The sequence below is a fragment of the Medicago truncatula genome, chromosome 2 (genome assembly GCF_003473485.1).
Source record: "Medicago truncatula cultivar Jemalong A17 chromosome 2, MtrunA17r5.0-ANR, whole genome shotgun sequence".
Taxonomy (NCBI): domain Eukaryota; kingdom Viridiplantae; phylum Streptophyta; class Magnoliopsida; order Fabales; family Fabaceae; genus Medicago; species Medicago truncatula.
Window position 1 is genome coordinate 21,679,652 of NC_053043.1, and position 16,713 is coordinate 21,696,364.

Below are 16,713 nucleotides of genomic sequence, written 5' to 3' on the forward strand. Positions count from 1 at the left end.
GATATTAAGTGTAATCCTTTATTCTGGGTAATTTATACAGGATCAACATACATGTGCTTTGTTCATTTGGGACGATGAACTTGTCCCAGGGATGACACACATGATGGATGATAATGCTGCCATGGAGGCGTCTAGGGTGGAAGGAAGAAATGATGAAGGATGTAGGAAATGCACCAACATTGATGAAATAATGAAAAGATTTGATGGAAGGGAATGCGTTCAGTGGAAGAAGAAGTTTGAAGATGAGAGAAAGAAAGTGAAATGGCTTGTGTTGAAGTTAATTCTCAGTTGGCTTGTGTTTGTATTGTATGTTAAGAATTGATGTAATGGGGTTGTTTGGGAGGGTTAATTGTATGTGTTAAGTTAACAAGTGTTGTATTGTGTTATGAGTTCACTTTAATGTATATTGAATCAAAGTTAACTTTGTTGATAATCAATGAATGAAAATGTTCAATTTGGTAATGTAATGAAGTTCCACACTTTTTGTGCTATGTGATATGTGAAATGTTTTAACCCTGTGATATATACAACATCATAATATGTAATTGAATATGGCATTACTAGAAAAATAGAAGGCTATTGTTCAAGCTATTACATACTTTATCAAAAAGGCTATTGTTCAAGCCATTACATACTTAATAAAAAAGGCTATTGTTCAAGCCATTACACACCATTGTAAAGGGATTTATAACCCATTAATAGCAAAAAGGGCATTGTTCAAGCCACATTACAAACTAAATAAAAGGCATTTCTCAGTCACTAATAGCAAAATGACATTTTTCCAAGCAATACAAGACAAAATTGATAACGGTTGATCTAAGGCTTCCACAAAGCTTTCTTCTTCTTCTTCTTCTTGTCTGTTACAGTTGTCTCCTGAGTTAGGTCACCAGGTCCATTGTCTATGTCAATAGGATTTTTCTCCATTGTTCCTGGTGCTCCAAGCTTTGGTTGAGGACCAAAGTAGCAGGTTCTTCCACTTCTTCTAAGTCTACTTTGGTTGAGCTTTGGTACCCCAGCAGATGATCTTTCTGTAGATGTCTCACACCTTACCCCATGCCATGTCATTGTGGTTTTTGCTCTCTTTTGCAGGTGTGTAACATCATACACCATCTCAGCATGTTTTTTCTAATCAATGAAAAAAAAAGGTTAATTCAATGTATAAAAGTATTTGTAGTCCAAAATATGTAAATTGATGTTGATGTAGGAATGTACTTTGTTTGGTGGCTTAAATGGTGCATTTGCTTTTGGTGCACCATTGACAACAGTTGGTGCAAGTGCAGTAGCAGGTGCATTTGCAGTTGGTACACCATTGACAGCAGTAGCAGATGCAGGTTGAGACCTTTTAGCAGGTTGAGACTTCTTTGGTTGAGACCTTTTAGCAGTAGCAGGATCAGTTGCATTAACTTGTGTAGGTTGAACAACAACTGAGACTTCAGGTGCAGACACATCAGGGACATTACCAGTAGTTGCATTAACTTATGATTGCAAACTGCCCTAACCCTTAAATGATCATTTTTCACCATCTTAAACTCCCACCCATTTATTACATTCCACTCAGTAAATGCTTCCTTGAACTCAGCTAGGGACCTAAACTCCATGCCAACCTTGAACTTGAATTTCTTGTTAAGCTGTTCCATCCTAAACTTTTCATATCTTTTACCTTTTTCCTCATCAGAATCATCAGGGTCAGAGCTGGCCAATGAATCACTTTCATAATCAACATCTATTTCAACCCTATCTAATAACTTCTCATCTTCATTTCTTTGATCAGAGTGAGTAGTACTTGGACCTTCAATCATGAGATAATTAGAATCAGCTAAACCAAACCCATCCTCCATTCCTAAACCTCTCTCTTCTTCACTGTCATCAAACCTGTCTCCTCTAACATCAGAATCTTCATCACCACTATATCCACCAGCATCAACTTGCTCATCCTCAGAACCTTCACTTTCAACCACTTTTTCCTTCCCCTTACAACTGCTATTCTTAACAGGTTCAGATTCTTCTATATACTTAGGAACATTAACAACAACACCATCACTTTCAACAACATCATGCTCAATGAATATATCAAGCTTACATATCTTTTTAGTAGCATACTCCTTCATTACTACAACATCTTCATCTAACCTAACTAACTTGAAATCAACCTCTTCTTCAACCTTCCACCACATCCTATACCTTTTCCCATAATTATATTGTTTTTGTAAATCATTTGCATACCCTTCTAGTTCAAAATAACACCACTTATCAACATCTAAATTAAACACTGATTCTTCACCACCTTTGTAACATATCAACCAATCCCTAACAAATAACCCTCCATGATGAAAAGCTACGGTAATAGACATGCTACATACAAAAAAAAAAACAAAAAAAAAACACATTTAGATAACATTCATCGCTATCAATTTGGTCCCCACAAGAATAGAAAATGGTAAACGACAAAATCAGTACATAAATATACACAACTACAATATAAAACCAAAAAGGCGCATAAATATTCTTACCTTTCAAGGATGTCAGACTCAACTCAATCCAGCCGTCAATTAAGCTTCGAACGGTGCAATCCCAACCGTCAAACTCCACAACTTTCACAGAGAAGATCAGAACCGTCGATCGGACCGCACACGAAGCAGGAAGATGATGAATGTTGCTTTCTGATGTTGTTGAACAGAGGAAGGAGATCAATCGACCAGAAGAACTTTTTTAAACCCTAGATCTGATTTTCCTTCCCTTTCTCCTTTTATAAAATCAATAATATATTTATTTTAGTTTTTAAAAACGAAAATTATAAAAATTTAATTAAATAAAATTTATATTCAATTAAAAATAATTTATTTGTTTTTTAAACCACGTCAGCGCCACGTGGCATAAGTTGCCCAGTCAGCAACTGCCATGTGGTCCAAAACGTTGCCACATCACCAGCGTAGTGGGGCCAGGGACATTTTTAAAACAAAATTTCTTTTACAGGGATGTAATTAATTTTTTTTTTTACAGGGACGAAAATCAAAATGAACTTAAATTACAGGGACGGTTTGCATATTTAAGCCTTGATTGAATAACAATTGATTCAATAGTGAAAGTCTTGTTCAATATTGAATTATATTGTGTTTGCATTGTTTAGCTTACTAATCCTTTGTTGCAAGTGTCACAAATCCAATAGTCATTGTTAATCTCTACAATGCTTTTTGTTAACACTTTTTATCCATTTATCTTTCTACTTTTTATTTATGCATTTCTTAATGTAGTTTAAACAGAAAAACAACCACTCCCTAACACTTTATTAGAGAAGTTAAGAAACTCACAACTGAGAAACAAAATTCCTCTCTCAACACCATCACTTAAAGTAATTTTATTTAAATGATTAATGAAAATAAATTATTTAAAACAACTTGTGTTTGATTTCCAATACCAGACTCTACTTGCGAATTTCTGATTACCAACTCATTTTCTCTTTAAAAAGTGTTAAAACAAGAAAAAAAAATAAAAAACTTTTTTCGACTCTCCTTTCTTTCATTTCTTTTTTCTTCCAAATCATTTATCAAACCAAACATAGCATTAGACTTTACAAAAGGGTTTAGGGTTTATAACACAAGAGAAACACACGAGTGAAGTTCAAAGAGAAGAGAGGCGTAACATAACACAAAAATGAGTTCAAAGAGAAGAATAAGCTTAGTAGCAGGTTCATACGAACGTTTCATTTGGGGTTTCAATCTCAACCCTAACACCCAAACCCTAACCCCTGTTTTCTCCTACCCATCTCATCTCTCACTCATCAAAACCGTCGCCGTTTCCAACTCCGTCGTCGCATCCGGCGGCTCCGACGACACAATCCATCTCTACGACCTCTCCACCTCCTCCTCCCTCGGTTCCCTCACAGACCACTCCTCCACCGTCACCGCTCTCTCCTTTTACTCCCCACCTAACCTCCCTTTTCCTCGTAACCTCGTCTCAGCTGACGCTGACGGTTCCCTTGCAATCTTCGATGCCGATGGTTTCGTTCATCTTAAGACTCTTTCTGTTCATAAGAAAGGTGTTAATGATCTTGCTATTCATCCTTCGGGGAAGATTGCGTTGACTGTTTCGAGGGATAGTTGTTTTGCTATGGTGAATCTTGTTCGTGGGAGGAGAAGCTTTTGTTGTAGATTGGATAAGGAAGCGTCGATTGTGAGATTTGATGTGTCTGGTGATTCGTTTTTTATGGCTGTTGATGAAATTGTTAATGTTCATCAGGCTGAGGATGCGAGGTTGTTGATGGAATTGCAATGTCCGAAGCGTGTTCTTTGCGCCGCACCTGCTAAGGTTTGCGTTTTCATGTTATTTTTTAAAGTTATATGTCATTGTTTTAATTCATTTTAGAGGTTTTTGCTTGATATATAATTTGAATAAACCGTTAATTTAGTCCCTAAGCAGCTAAGCTATTACCCTCACTTCAATTTAGTCCTTACATTATGCAAATATAATGAGTCTGTTTGGTAAGGCACTTTTTTGAGCTTATAGCTTATGTCTTATAAGCTCGTACTACTAAAACATACTTGTTTGGTAACGGCACTTTCTCACGAGTCATGAGATTATAGGCTATAGCTTATTTTTATGAGCTAACAGTTTTTGATAAGCTAATTCTAGTATCTTATGACTTATAACTTTTTATCTCCATTTTACCCTTGCAATATTAATTGAAAAATATAAATAATAATTAAATGCACAATTTTTTATGTCATTTTATATTTATAAGCTATTTCAACTGCTAATTTTACCAAACTCTACAAATTCATTAGCTAATTTATATTTATTTGCTCTCAGCTATAAGTTAGCTTATAAGTCATCCGCAATAAGCTAGCTTATCAGCTATCCGCTATTTATTACCAAACAGAGCCAAAGTAGTCCTTTACTTGTATAAAACCCATCAATTTTGTCCTTGATATTAAAATATCAGAGAATAAATTGACGGATTTTTATATAGTTTAAGGACTAAATTAGAGTAATTGTGATAGTTTAGTGACGAAATTAGTGGTTTATTGTTCTTTATAATTTAGGTCATAGCACAGTAAAAAAAAAAGGTACTAATTGTGAGAACAATCAAGTTTTAGGTTTGAAAAATGAAAATAACATGATTTTGCTGCAGAATGTTAGTGGATGAGTTGTTCGGCTTGCTGATCGGTTGAGATGTCAATTTGATGAGTTTGTTGTTACTAAGGTTTTAAAATGCAGCTGCATCATGATGAAACTCAATTATGGGTTCGTAAACATCAAAAGCCTTGCTGTCATGGTCCACATTGTAGTGTGAACCTTATTATAAAACCCTGATTATAATAGGAAAAAGAAAGAAAAGTTATACTTTTTTCTTGAGGCAAAGGTTGTACTACTTCGGAAATGTGATGTAGTTATTAAGCAATATATCAACCAGAAGTGTTTGGCTTTTAATAGGATTTGGGATTAGTTAACTAGGCTTCGATGGTTACCAGTATCACAAGATTCAAAACATAATTTACAAATGTAACTTCCATTAACGTGAAAAAAAGTTTATGCTCTGTTTATAATTCCTTTATAGTAATATTTTATTTGATTGCCCCCACAATGAGAGGAACAATGCTGTGTTGTTTTATTTACCATTGCATGACTCTTCATATCATAGGTTATCTAGATCTAGGTTTAAATAGTAAAGTCACACGATTGTGTGTTCCTACTCATTCTCTCCCATCTGAATTGCCCGCAAGATCCCAATTTTGTGCAAGGTTGATGCCAGATCATAGCAAAATCGTTTAGGAACTGTTCACATGGGTCATGCATGACCTGGTTGGGTAAAAATGAAGAAACCTTATTTTTTAATATTTTATCATTTGAACTGCATTGTCTCCCTCCCCTTCATGACCATCTCCAACTCTCACTCTAGTCTCCCTCTCACCCTGTTTCTGCTTTGGCTCTCTTTTTTGTTTTTAACATCAATTTTGCTCTCTTGCCTCTGTTTTTTATTTTGGCAAGTTGTTTGTCTCTGTTGAATTGGTGTTTGCTCTGTTTTCTGCATCAATATTGCATCGTGCTTTGTTCTAGACTATAAGAATTTTCTTTTGTGAACTTGGTTGTTTTCTGTTTAAGATTTGAGTATTGTTTTTGTGTGTACTTGGTTACGTTCTGCAATTTTGCTATCCTCGTCCCAATTCTAGCTTAATTACTTAGGTACGATCTTTCAATTCTATTTGCAATTTTGCTTGTTGCGATCTTGCTACCTCTTCCAGATCTTGGTAAAAATTTCAATCTTGGCAACTGCTCATGTGAAGGTTATTTATTGAAATCTCAATATTGTGTTTCTAAATTATTTGTGGTGAAATATCTGATGCTGGTTAATGGGGATTGATATGCCTAACATGGTTTTAATAGTCCTACACCAGTTTCATTGGTGAAGTGAACTATATGCTGTGCAGCCGCAGATGGTTATTATGTGCAATCTTGTATAATTATAATGTTTAGTTGTTTGCTGCAATATGTTTATGTAATGAATGTGTTTAAAGGTGCGAATTCATCTGAACTATATTTTTTGACACCATAATTTATTCTATGTTGCAGAATGGACTTCTCTATACAGGTGGTGAGGATAGAAATATCACAGCATGGGACTTAAAGAGTGGAAAAGTTGCATATTGCATAGAAGAGGCTCATGCTGCCCGTGTAAAAGGTATTGTTGTGCTCAGTGATGAGGCTACAGGAGATGATGAACCATACCTAGTAGCATCTGCATCATCTGATGGGACTATACGCGCATGGGATGTTCGAATGGCCGCCACAGAGAAGTCAGAACCACTAGCTGAGTGTAAGACACAGTCAAGGTTGACATGCCTTGCTGGATCGTCTCTGAAATGTAAGTTGAAAAAATTTGAATTTGAATAACCTTAGCTCATATTGCTCGAACTGCCTTTTTTGCCTACATGTATAGTTTTTCAAATTCACAACTTGAGTAGTCTATGTTCATGAATTTGCTGTTGTATTGTATATAACCTTAATGAGTGCCTTTGAATATCATAGCGAGACTTAAGGGTGGTGCGACTTAAGTTTTATGAGAGAGAGATCATATTAAAAGAAATCTAAGCAAGGATATACTCTTTAGAATGGTTCAAACCCTTGAAATATTTCAATTTCTGAAATAGAAGTTAAATATAGCCTGGTAAACAAGCCAAAATGTTTTATTATGCAAGAAACAGTGCTTTAGTTTGTGTAGTAGTTTAGGAACACTCTCCTTTCTGGTTAGTTTTTATGAATAGTTTCTATAGCAATCTTCATAAATGGTGTTGTGCTTGTAGTTTGCATGTTGGTTCTTTACTGTTATGTTAATTTTAATTTTGAATGTTCCGTTGTGCAGCTAAACAACCCCAAGCTGGAAAGATTAATGCAAAAGTTGAAGATAAAAATCAAATGGTGACAGATCAATAGTTTTTTTTTGATGGGATGCTTGAGAAAATCGTTTTGCTGTTCGATTAAGTGGCTTTGACACCCTCATAAATCTGTGGCAATTCTATGTGATGGTTTACTATTTATTTCTGTACAAGTCTTCTAGAAAGTTGAAACAAGAAAGGGTTCATATACTATTAATTTTTCAGAATATTTTTGTTTTCATTTAATATATTATTATAATTTAAAGATGTGATTGTTGTCTAAAATTGTCAATACCTTGGCTCTAAAGGAAGAATGAAGTAAAATGTTGCTTGCCTTGATAGTGTTTGGTGAACATAACTAGATTTTGTATGCTCATCATGTAGATACACTAGTGTGTGACCGGTGCCGACACGCAAATTTAGATATCATTTATTGAACAATGCAATCTAAATCAGACGAACGAATAGTTACAACCGATTTTCATTATATTATACCACAACGACAACAAACTCAGGATATACATTAGATGACATGCATAAATATTACAATATAAGTAAGGAAATTACAATGGATTAAGATGTTAAGCAACCCATAATTCTAGACCATCTTCCCAATCCAACTTCAAAGGTTAATTATAATCTCTATCAGATGTAACTTCAAGACAACTATCATGAAAACCTACGAAATTCCATCTGCTATCCTGCAAGGTCTTTCATCATAACACCAACCGGAAAAACCAAATCAGCACCCTGTTTCAACACAAAAAACTGTCACGAATACCAAACATACAAATATCATCTTATTCAATAGCAACAATTACAAAAATCACAACAATGATTTAATCTATGTCTCTATCAGAACATATGGTAATAATCGAAGCTAGGCCTAATAATGAGATAACACTAATATAATTATTCCTACGTAACCTATTCATATTAACTTCGCAACCACTTACTTGGACCACAATCTGAACCCTTGTGGTCCAAGTAAGTGTTGAATGACCTGCAAGCAAGACAAGAAAATGATCTTAGTCATAGATTATTCTTAATTTTCCTGTAAAAAAAAACACTTGAGCATAGTAGCAAACCCTTCTTTTGAGGATCATACACATGGCTGCTGAGTGGACCCTTTTGAGCCATAAATAAGGAAAGGATCATCATGATTAGCCGCGTAGCCGACCAATTCTACCTTGACAAATTAAACTTATAAATGTCGTAAGGAATTTTCTGTAAAACTAAAGCATGTGATTTATTTTGAACAACAAAAGAAATTACCAGATTTGTATGATGAACCTTGCACAGAAATTTAATCTCTGACATAAACTCTTTAGTTTTAGCAGCTGTCATTCTTTTAATTATAACTTCCCATAAGAATTTAAATATTACCCAAAACAGTATGAGATTAATACTTAGCGTATACTTTTTGCTTATAACAGATTTTTGTATACAACCACAAACCTGCTCAAGAAAGAAAGTTCACAATAATTAGAAACATACGTTCCATGTCCAAGAAGATTTGAATCAGAGAAACCGTTGGTTGAGTGAAAAACCTGTTCATAAGTAAAAACCACAGGCTTATCCCAGTAAAATACATCAGGCCTTAGAGCTGCAATAACAAATAGTAAATATTGGAACATTATTCATAGATTCTAATTTCAATTCTTAACAAATAGTACCCCTAATGTATCAGCTTGAGGCCAATAACTAAACATTCAAAGAAACAAGCATATACAATAACACTTAAAAGACTTGAACCAAAAAGAGCTCAAATACCTGATTTGAAACTTTACACTTTGTTTTGGAGGGACATGATTTATCGTGTCCTGATTAGTCATGCAAATCCTGGCTCGACAATAAGTTTTTCCCTCTACATATTTATCAGCGACAAAAGTAAAATAAAATCAAGGATGAATGTACAAAATTGGTGATGCAAAGTTCTGCTAAAACTCTGAAAATGTGAAAACTCTCAAGAAAGTGTTGCTGCTGAATAAAACAACGGATGAAGTCAATTATTTCCTTCAAATGGTTATTACGTTGTCAAATGTTTAACTTGTATTTTTAAGACAAACTTTCTTCCTATTGACTCCTTAATCAATGTCTTGGGAACTCGTCAGCAAGACCTAGATTGAAAAAATAGGTTAGAAGTGTAATCATAACTAAACTCACCCTGTTAGCTTCGACGGAAGCATCTTCGGCATCCAATATTTCTTGAATTTTCTGCTTCTTACTTTTCTGCATTTCTCTTAATATAGCCATCTCACATTTCCTTATTTCAGGACAATCATTATCACCTCCCTGAAGCCAACCAAAGCAAGTCGTAACCACTTTGTTTACACACACATACACATTCTCTCACTCTCTCACTTCAGCGTGCACATTTTCAGAGTTTTCAAGCCAAGTAAAAAAAATTCAACTTCAAATTCATCTCAAAGTCTTGATAGCAAAACATGCATAATCAAATCTGCACCAAAAAAGCATAAATCCTAGAGGATAAAAGAGCAACACAACTAATAAGTTGAAAAAACATAGTAAAAGAAGAGCTATACCTATTCATCATCGTCACCCTCTTCAGAAGAAGCATCTTCTTCAGACTCCAGTGAATTATCTCCAGCAACTTCATCGTCATCGGAACTAGCAGGAATCTTGGTTTAAGGAAACCGTCGTCGGTGCAATTTGAAACACCTCAGGCTCCAAAAGGTCGTGGTGGTTGATAAAACCACCGTAGCAACCGCCACATTGAACAGGAAATAAACAGAACTTCTTATGACTTTAGGAAAAAATACGTGTGAATTGCAAGACTCGATCTTCCTGCGAGTTTGCAGAACTGTATCGTCATTAATAGGTTTATTTAAGCACTCCAGACATAAGCAGGGTTCTGTGCAGTAGACTCCGGTAGCAAAGGCATCACAATAACTGAAAAAAGGGTGGAAACAGTAAAAAAAAAGGAGGTTAATGTGAAGGCCATTAACCCCAAATTTTTGCCAAGCTTTTATGCCACAAAAGATTTAGCAGAAAGAGAACACATTAAGCATAAAACTAAGGATATTGGAAAGAGTACAAGACTGCTGCCCCATGAACAGAACCTATAAAACATACTCCCTCCATTTTTTTTTTCTTTTGATGTTTTAGAACTTCAACTATATTTCAAAATATTTGATGTTTTGGTATAACTAATATTTTTTCCCCAAATTTACCCTTGTTGAAAAAAACACAATAAAACTATTAAAGGAGTTGTGGCATTTGCCTTATCACATGTGAATTTAATCATAAACAAGGACATTTTAGTCCAAAACATACAAATATTTATATACTTCAATTACTCCTTAAGACTTGTGCCAAGAGCTAAAACATCAAAAGATAAAAAACGGAGGGAGTAGAACCTACTCAATGGCATTAATTTTGTAATTAGGTGATGTATAAAACTAGGTAATCATTTTTCCAAAATAAATATAGAAAAAAAACAAATATGAATGAAGGTCATCGGAACTTATAATAGCAGCCTAATCTTTGTGCTATCACCCAAAAATACAAAGGATTATTATTTTTGAACTTGTTTCAAACACTTCGATATCTTACACTTACAGTTTCTGCATGACCCTCTTTCCTCAGTTGACCTGACTTGTGCCTGCAAAGTCAGACTTCGGTGTTAGGCCAATGAAGAAAGTTAAAAACTAACATGTAATAATGGAATAAAGATTATAAAGAAGAAGAATCAATAATCAATAACTACCATTTTCTCTTCCTTTTGGGGGCAGTCTGACATAAATCTTCACCGGCAATGGGAACTGATGACCGAGTGAAATTTGTAGTAGCCTGAACTTCAATCTTTAGTATCCTAAATTCTCCTACTCTATAGAAGTATAGCTGCTATTTGACAACATTTTTAAAGGAATATCATACGCATAGAGGTGTCAGATTTGAATATGACACCGACATTGTTCACTGGAGTGGAGAGTAATTTTCCATAGTCTATGCCCAATTGTTGAGTGAATCCTTTGGCAATTAGACATCCCTTGTGCATCTCAGTTGCCCCATCAAAATTAAATCTGGTTTAAAAACCTACCTTCACTCTGTGGAACGCGTGTGATTGGCTTCTAGAACACGGATTTCAGCTTTCCAATGAATCCATAGGAAACTTCAATGCTTGGTGATAAAAACTGTGGCTCATGATGTCTGTTGACAATTAGGACATAGATTTGTGCTATAGATACTACTTTAGAATCCCTTAAGTTTTTTTTTATGCATCTCTTGAAATTAGTTTTGACAAAACTAAAGAATCCCTTAATTAGGCGAAGAGTATCAGATTTGTGATGCAGCAAGTAAATCTAGTACAACCATCCACAGTAGACAAAAATTGCTTGCCATCATCGACCGCAGATGTCATATGAACAAGATCAAAGGATATTGGAAAAATAATAGTCTTCAAAATTTGGTTAGAGGACATATTAGACACAATTACAAGAAGTAGAATGGAATCAAAATATCCATTTTATTACTAAGAAGTTTCATGAGATACATGACCTAGTCTTGAATGCCAAATGACATGATCAAGCAGTCCTATTTATTACATTGCAAATTGAAGTATTAGAATTGTTTAAAGAAACAGATTTATTCAAGCAGTGAACAAAAGGCCAAATGACATGATCAAGTAAAGTCATAATTACATTGCCAAATTGAAGCAGTTAATAAAAGCAGCATTGTTGATTTGAATCAGTGGTATTAACTGGAGATTGTGCGCAAAGAACATAGAGGCCTTGGTGAAGGTCACCCTTGCCAATTGTCCTCAGGTGCTCTGTGTCGTGGATCATCAATGAAATTTTGTTAAAAACACAGGATGTGTGCCTAGACCACCAACACAAATCAGATTCACTTGAAAAGTTGGAATGTTCAAAGCATTTTGCAAAACCAAGATTAAGTCAGAAGGATGAATGTAGATAGGTTTTTCGTTCTTCCATTGTAGAAGAATCAAGAAGAAAGGGGAAAAAAAAGCTTAAGTGTAGAAAACAAACAGATGCCATGTCAGTTCTATGAAACTAGATAGAAAGCGAGAGAAAATCTTTTCATTTGTTCAATTTGAGAATTACAAGAATTAAATTTAAGTATATCCGTAATTCCGTATTATATAGCTAACCTTGCTAACTGAAAATAATTAATTAACTTCTAAAAAGAGGTATTAATCTTAAGCTATTATAACTGTTTGTAACAATGGTACATAAGGCATCAGAATATCATACACGTTACGGTGTCTGGTGAATTTGGCTTATCAATTATCAGCTCTTAAAGTTGTGATTGATATGCAATTCACATCGCCAAAATAGTAGACGGGTCAAAAAAGAATTCAAGATCATCATCCTCCATGCCAGCTTCCAACTCTAGTACTTTCAAAACTGAATATATGTCTTCTGATCTTGGATGAGAATGATCTGCAACACGAAACTCATGAAATTGTCCATCCAACACTACCCAGCTACAACCTGGTGTTTTCTTTAGTCCTCTATCTCTAAGAAAACTCCTCATTTTAGCAAATTTGTCCCATTTTCCTGCTGCAGCAAATATATTGGATAGCAACACATAGTTTGCAGGATTTTCAGGTTCCATTTTTATGAGCTTCTCAGCAGCAAGTTCTGCGAAATCGGTTTCTAAACCATGCATCTTACATGCACTCAACAAGGGGCCATAAACCCTCGCATCTGAATTTAATTGATTAGTTTCTATTATTTTTCTTGCTTCATCGATTTTTCCTGCGCGTCCTAATAGATCAACCATACATGCATTGTGTTCCTTACTAGGTTGGAAACCATAAATGTCCACCATCTCCTTGAAAATTTCCTTGCCTTTGTCCACAAGGCCTGAATTAACACAAGCTGTTAGCATCCCGAGAAATGTTACATGATCTGGTTTAACAATTGATAGTTTTATTTGGTTGTACAACTCAAAACATTGAAACCATTCCCCATGGTTAGAATATGCAGTGATCATAGAGTTCCATGCAACTATATCTTTAAGGCTGCTTTTCTCTTCATTGAAAAGCTTTCTTGCCATCTCTATACAACCACATTTCGCATAGCTATTAAGAAGTGATGTCTTAAGTGATTTGAGTGAATCGAGATTGGTTTTCAATGAGTATCCATGTAAGTATCCTACATAATGCAATGCCCCTATCTTTGCAAACGCAGGCAATATGTTAATGACTATTACAAGATCAACTTTAGTACCACTTAACTTCATTTCTATGAACAGAGAAAGAGCCTCGAGACAATTGTCATGCATTGCATACCCTTTTATCATTGCACTCCATGAAACCACCGTCCTGTCCTTTATCAAACCGAAAATCTTCCGAGCCGAATTCAAGTCTGCACACGTGGAATACATGTCGACGAGAGAATTATGAACCGAAACCTGATAATCTGAACCGTTTCTTATCACTTGAGCATGCAATTGCTTCCCCCACTCGATAGACTTTAACTTCGTGATCGATGAAATAGCGGGGATTGCCGTGAACATATCAGGTCTAATCCCCGACCTAACCATACAATACACAAGTTCTAACGATTCCTTAGGGCAACCACTCCCAGAATACACTGAAATCATTATATTCCAAACTACAACATCCTTCTCAGGCATTTTCTCAAACATCAACCTTGCATCTTTTAAACTATCCAACTTAGCATACATTGACAACAATGCAGTATTCACAGTTAGTTCCTTACACAAATTACTCGCAACAACCAAAGAATGAAGAACTTTCCCAATCTTCAACGAGTTTGATTCAACAGTAGCCCTTAACAAATTAATCAGAGTAACTGAATTAGGTTGTACATTCTCATTTCTCATCCTACAAAACAATTCAAAACTTTCCACAATTTTCCCACTTTCATAAGCCTCATAAATCAAATTATTCCAAAAATTCAACTTTGTTACAGATTTTCTTTCAACCAATCCATTCCCATTCAAAAAACCATACAATTCAATCAAAGTGTTTCCCACCAAATCAAATGCATCCATACCCAATTTCACCACATGCCCATGAGCCATCATTATCAACCCTTTTTCATGAAACACATAAAACAAAGATTTCAAAACAGAAAAGCAACAATCTTCATCAGGGCACATAGATTTCTGAACCATTTCTTTATACAAAAAAAGGGTTTTTTCATATTCACCAAACATAAACAAATTTCTAAGGAATGCATTGTAGATAATTGAATCAGGGTTTTCAGTAAAAGAGAAGATTTTGTGTGAAAAATGAAGGAGTCCAAAGTTGGAATAAGAATCAATGAGTTTGGAGGAAAGAGAAGAGTTTTGATGGAGACCATGGAGGAAGAATCTAGCATGGATTTGTTGAAGGTATTGTGGTTTTGTGCAGAGATTTAATATAGAAGAGGTTGTGTTGAAAAACCTTGTTGTTTGAAAAGGTTTAATGTTCGTGATTTTGAGAATGTTAAGGTAGACCATGTCTAGAACTTAACCAAAGGCATCTGATCGCGCGCTACTTACTTACACACATGAAACTGCACTTGGAAAAGAGAATTCAAACGAGCAAATAGTCGCTTTTTTCCTGACTTTGCACCTCGTTATCACAAAGGTCCGACTCAGGATTAAATACAAATAAGTTGACTCTGTACTTCCGTTATTACTTTAGTTCCTCGTTGAAAAATGCTGGTAAGTGATAATGTGGCACATATTTTATGCTGAGTATCGTCACCGGGACTAAAGTGAAAGTAGAAAATGGTCACTTTGGTCCCTGAACCAAAAATTAATATCCCCAAATTGAATCTCAAATCCCTAACGGTAAACACGAAATTTCACTAAGATCCCTGACTGTACATACTTACTATCAGTTAGATCCCTGATTGCACATACTTACTACCAGTTAGGTCCCCGACAATAAACACGAAAATGGCTGAATAGTATAGGAGTGGCTGAATAAAAACCAGAGTTATATAAAGCAAAATCACCATTTCAAAATGGCTTAATTCAAGTGTGCACGCTAATTGAGAAAAATACAACTTAGAGAGTTCAAATAAACTGTCTATATAATGATATATGATTAGAACTCTATAATAGTATATGCTTATTATTCATTAGTGAATTAGATTTTGATGTTGAAACCTATCCATAAATATGAATTCAAACAAAAATATACTATATATATATATATATATATATATATATATTTCTTCAAAAAAAAAAATATATATATATATATATGCTAAAAACTATGAATTTCAGGAATGTGTTAAACTGTATAACTTCCAAACATTAATGATAAAATTAAATAGAATAGATTTTTTTTGGAGGGGAAATTAAGCCTCTGTTTGTTACAGCGGTGGATCAGACCAGTACCCACGTTTTGGCAAAAGCTACAATTTTAAGTTTCTCAAAAATTACGGTTTATTAGCATTGGGAAGTGGTATTTATACTCCCACCACTATACCAAACAGGCACTAAATAGATTAGATTGTGAACAAGGGGTTATTATTGAACCTTTCCAATAGTGTCAGTTATATACTGTTTTTGTATCTATTTCGAGCTAATTGCATTAAGCTACGACTAAATTAGCTTAACTGTAATTTGCAAGTATAGTGTGAAAAATCAGTATTAGAGGTTAGACAGCATTTCCCATAAATTAAAAGGGGCAGAATATTCATCAATGATGTTGTGGTATTGTCAAATGTCAATGATTGAAACTGTCATAAAAAAGTGATTTCAATGTGAATATAGTTACAGGAATATAGTATACATAAATTCCACGAATGGGTTCATGGCATGATAACTTGGTGTTGAAAAAGATTACTGCATAAAGTGAATATAGTATACATACAAGTTTCTGCTAGCTTATTATCATGAAAAATAGTTATTAGAGACACATTAATCTAAGAACTCTACTAGCTTATTATCATTGATCAGCAAATGCTCAGTAGCAAATAATTCTAGTTATTACTAAACTACATGTAATACTTGCTAAACTACCAAACTACATATAATTGATGAGGGACCAAAACTACGTACAGTAAGTATGCGACCTTAGTGAAATTTTGTGTTTACTGTTAGGGATTTGAGATTCAATTTGGGAATATTGATTTTCGGTTCAGAGACCAAAGTGACCATTTTTTACTTTCACTTTAGTCATCGTGACACTTCATACTCCTTGTCAGCATAAAACATGTGTCACATCATCACTTAACAGAATTTTTTAACTGCAACAACTAAAGTGATGACGGAAGTGCAGAGTCAGAGACTTATTTGTATTTAATCATGATGAGTCAGGGACCTTTGTGACAACGATGTACAAAGTCAGGGACTAGAGTGACTATTTGCTCGAATTTAAATACTCTACTTG

The 16,713-nt window shown here is 34.7% G+C and overlaps 3 protein-coding genes across 3 annotated transcripts; 1 reads left to right on the forward strand and 2 right to left on the reverse strand.

The window, feature by feature from the left end:
- Positions 1 to 589: 589 nt before the first annotated feature.
- Positions 590 to 2,440, reverse strand: LOC120578049 (uncharacterized). Its single transcript, XM_039830128.1, has 2 exons — positions 1,213 to 2,440; positions 590 to 1,125 (listed from the first exon to the last, which is right to left on the reverse strand). Exons 1-2 carry the CDS (start codon positions 2,385 to 2,387, stop codon positions 1,062 to 1,064), a joined length of 1,239 nt encoding a protein of 412 aa, XP_039686062.1. The 5' UTR covers positions 2,388 to 2,440; the 3' UTR covers positions 590 to 1,061.
- A 1,141-nt stretch (positions 2,441 to 3,581) lies between these two features.
- Positions 3,582 to 7,637, forward strand: LOC11417690 (p21-activated protein kinase-interacting protein 1-like). Its single transcript, XM_003595507.4, has 3 exons — positions 3,582 to 4,305; positions 6,568 to 6,859; positions 7,358 to 7,637. Exons 1-3 carry the CDS (start codon positions 3,652 to 3,654, stop codon positions 7,426 to 7,428), a joined length of 1,017 nt encoding a protein of 338 aa, XP_003595555.1. The 5' UTR covers positions 3,582 to 3,651; the 3' UTR covers positions 7,429 to 7,637.
- A 198-nt stretch (positions 7,638 to 7,835) lies between these two features.
- Positions 7,836 to 14,890, reverse strand: LOC11418279 (pentatricopeptide repeat-containing protein At1g11290, chloroplastic). Its single transcript, XM_039830543.1, has 2 exons — positions 12,605 to 14,890; positions 7,836 to 10,283 (listed from the first exon to the last, which is right to left on the reverse strand). Exon 1 carries the CDS (start codon positions 14,823 to 14,825, stop codon positions 12,672 to 12,674), a length of 2,154 nt encoding a protein of 717 aa, XP_039686477.1. The 5' UTR covers positions 14,826 to 14,890; the 3' UTR covers positions 7,836 to 10,283; positions 12,605 to 12,671.
- Positions 14,891 to 16,713: the final 1,823 nt, after the last annotated feature.

Bases quoted from the DNA above. Each gene is read 5' to 3' on its own strand.
- LOC120578049 (XM_039830128.1), bottom strand. From the start codon at position 2,387: ATGTGTTTTTTTTTTGTTTTTTTTTTTGTATGTAGCATGTCTATTACC. The intron at 1,126-1,212 runs GTACATTCCTAC...TTCATTGATTAG, and splicing joins CATTTAAGCCACCAAACAAA to AAAAAACATGCTGAGATGGT.
- LOC11417690 (XM_003595507.4), top strand. From the start codon at position 3,652: ATGAGTTCAAAGAGAAGAATAAGCTTAGTAGCAGGTTCATACGAACGT. The intron at 4,306-6,567 runs GTTTGCGTTTTC...TCTATGTTGCAG, and splicing joins TTTGCGCCGCACCTGCTAAG to AATGGACTTCTCTATACAGG. The intron at 6,860-7,357 runs GTAAGTTGAAAA...TCCGTTGTGCAG, and splicing joins TGCTGGATCGTCTCTGAAAT to CTAAACAACCCCAAGCTGGA.
- LOC11418279 (XM_039830543.1), bottom strand. From the start codon at position 14,825: ATGGTCTACCTTAACATTCTCAAAATCACGAACATTAAACCTTTTCAA.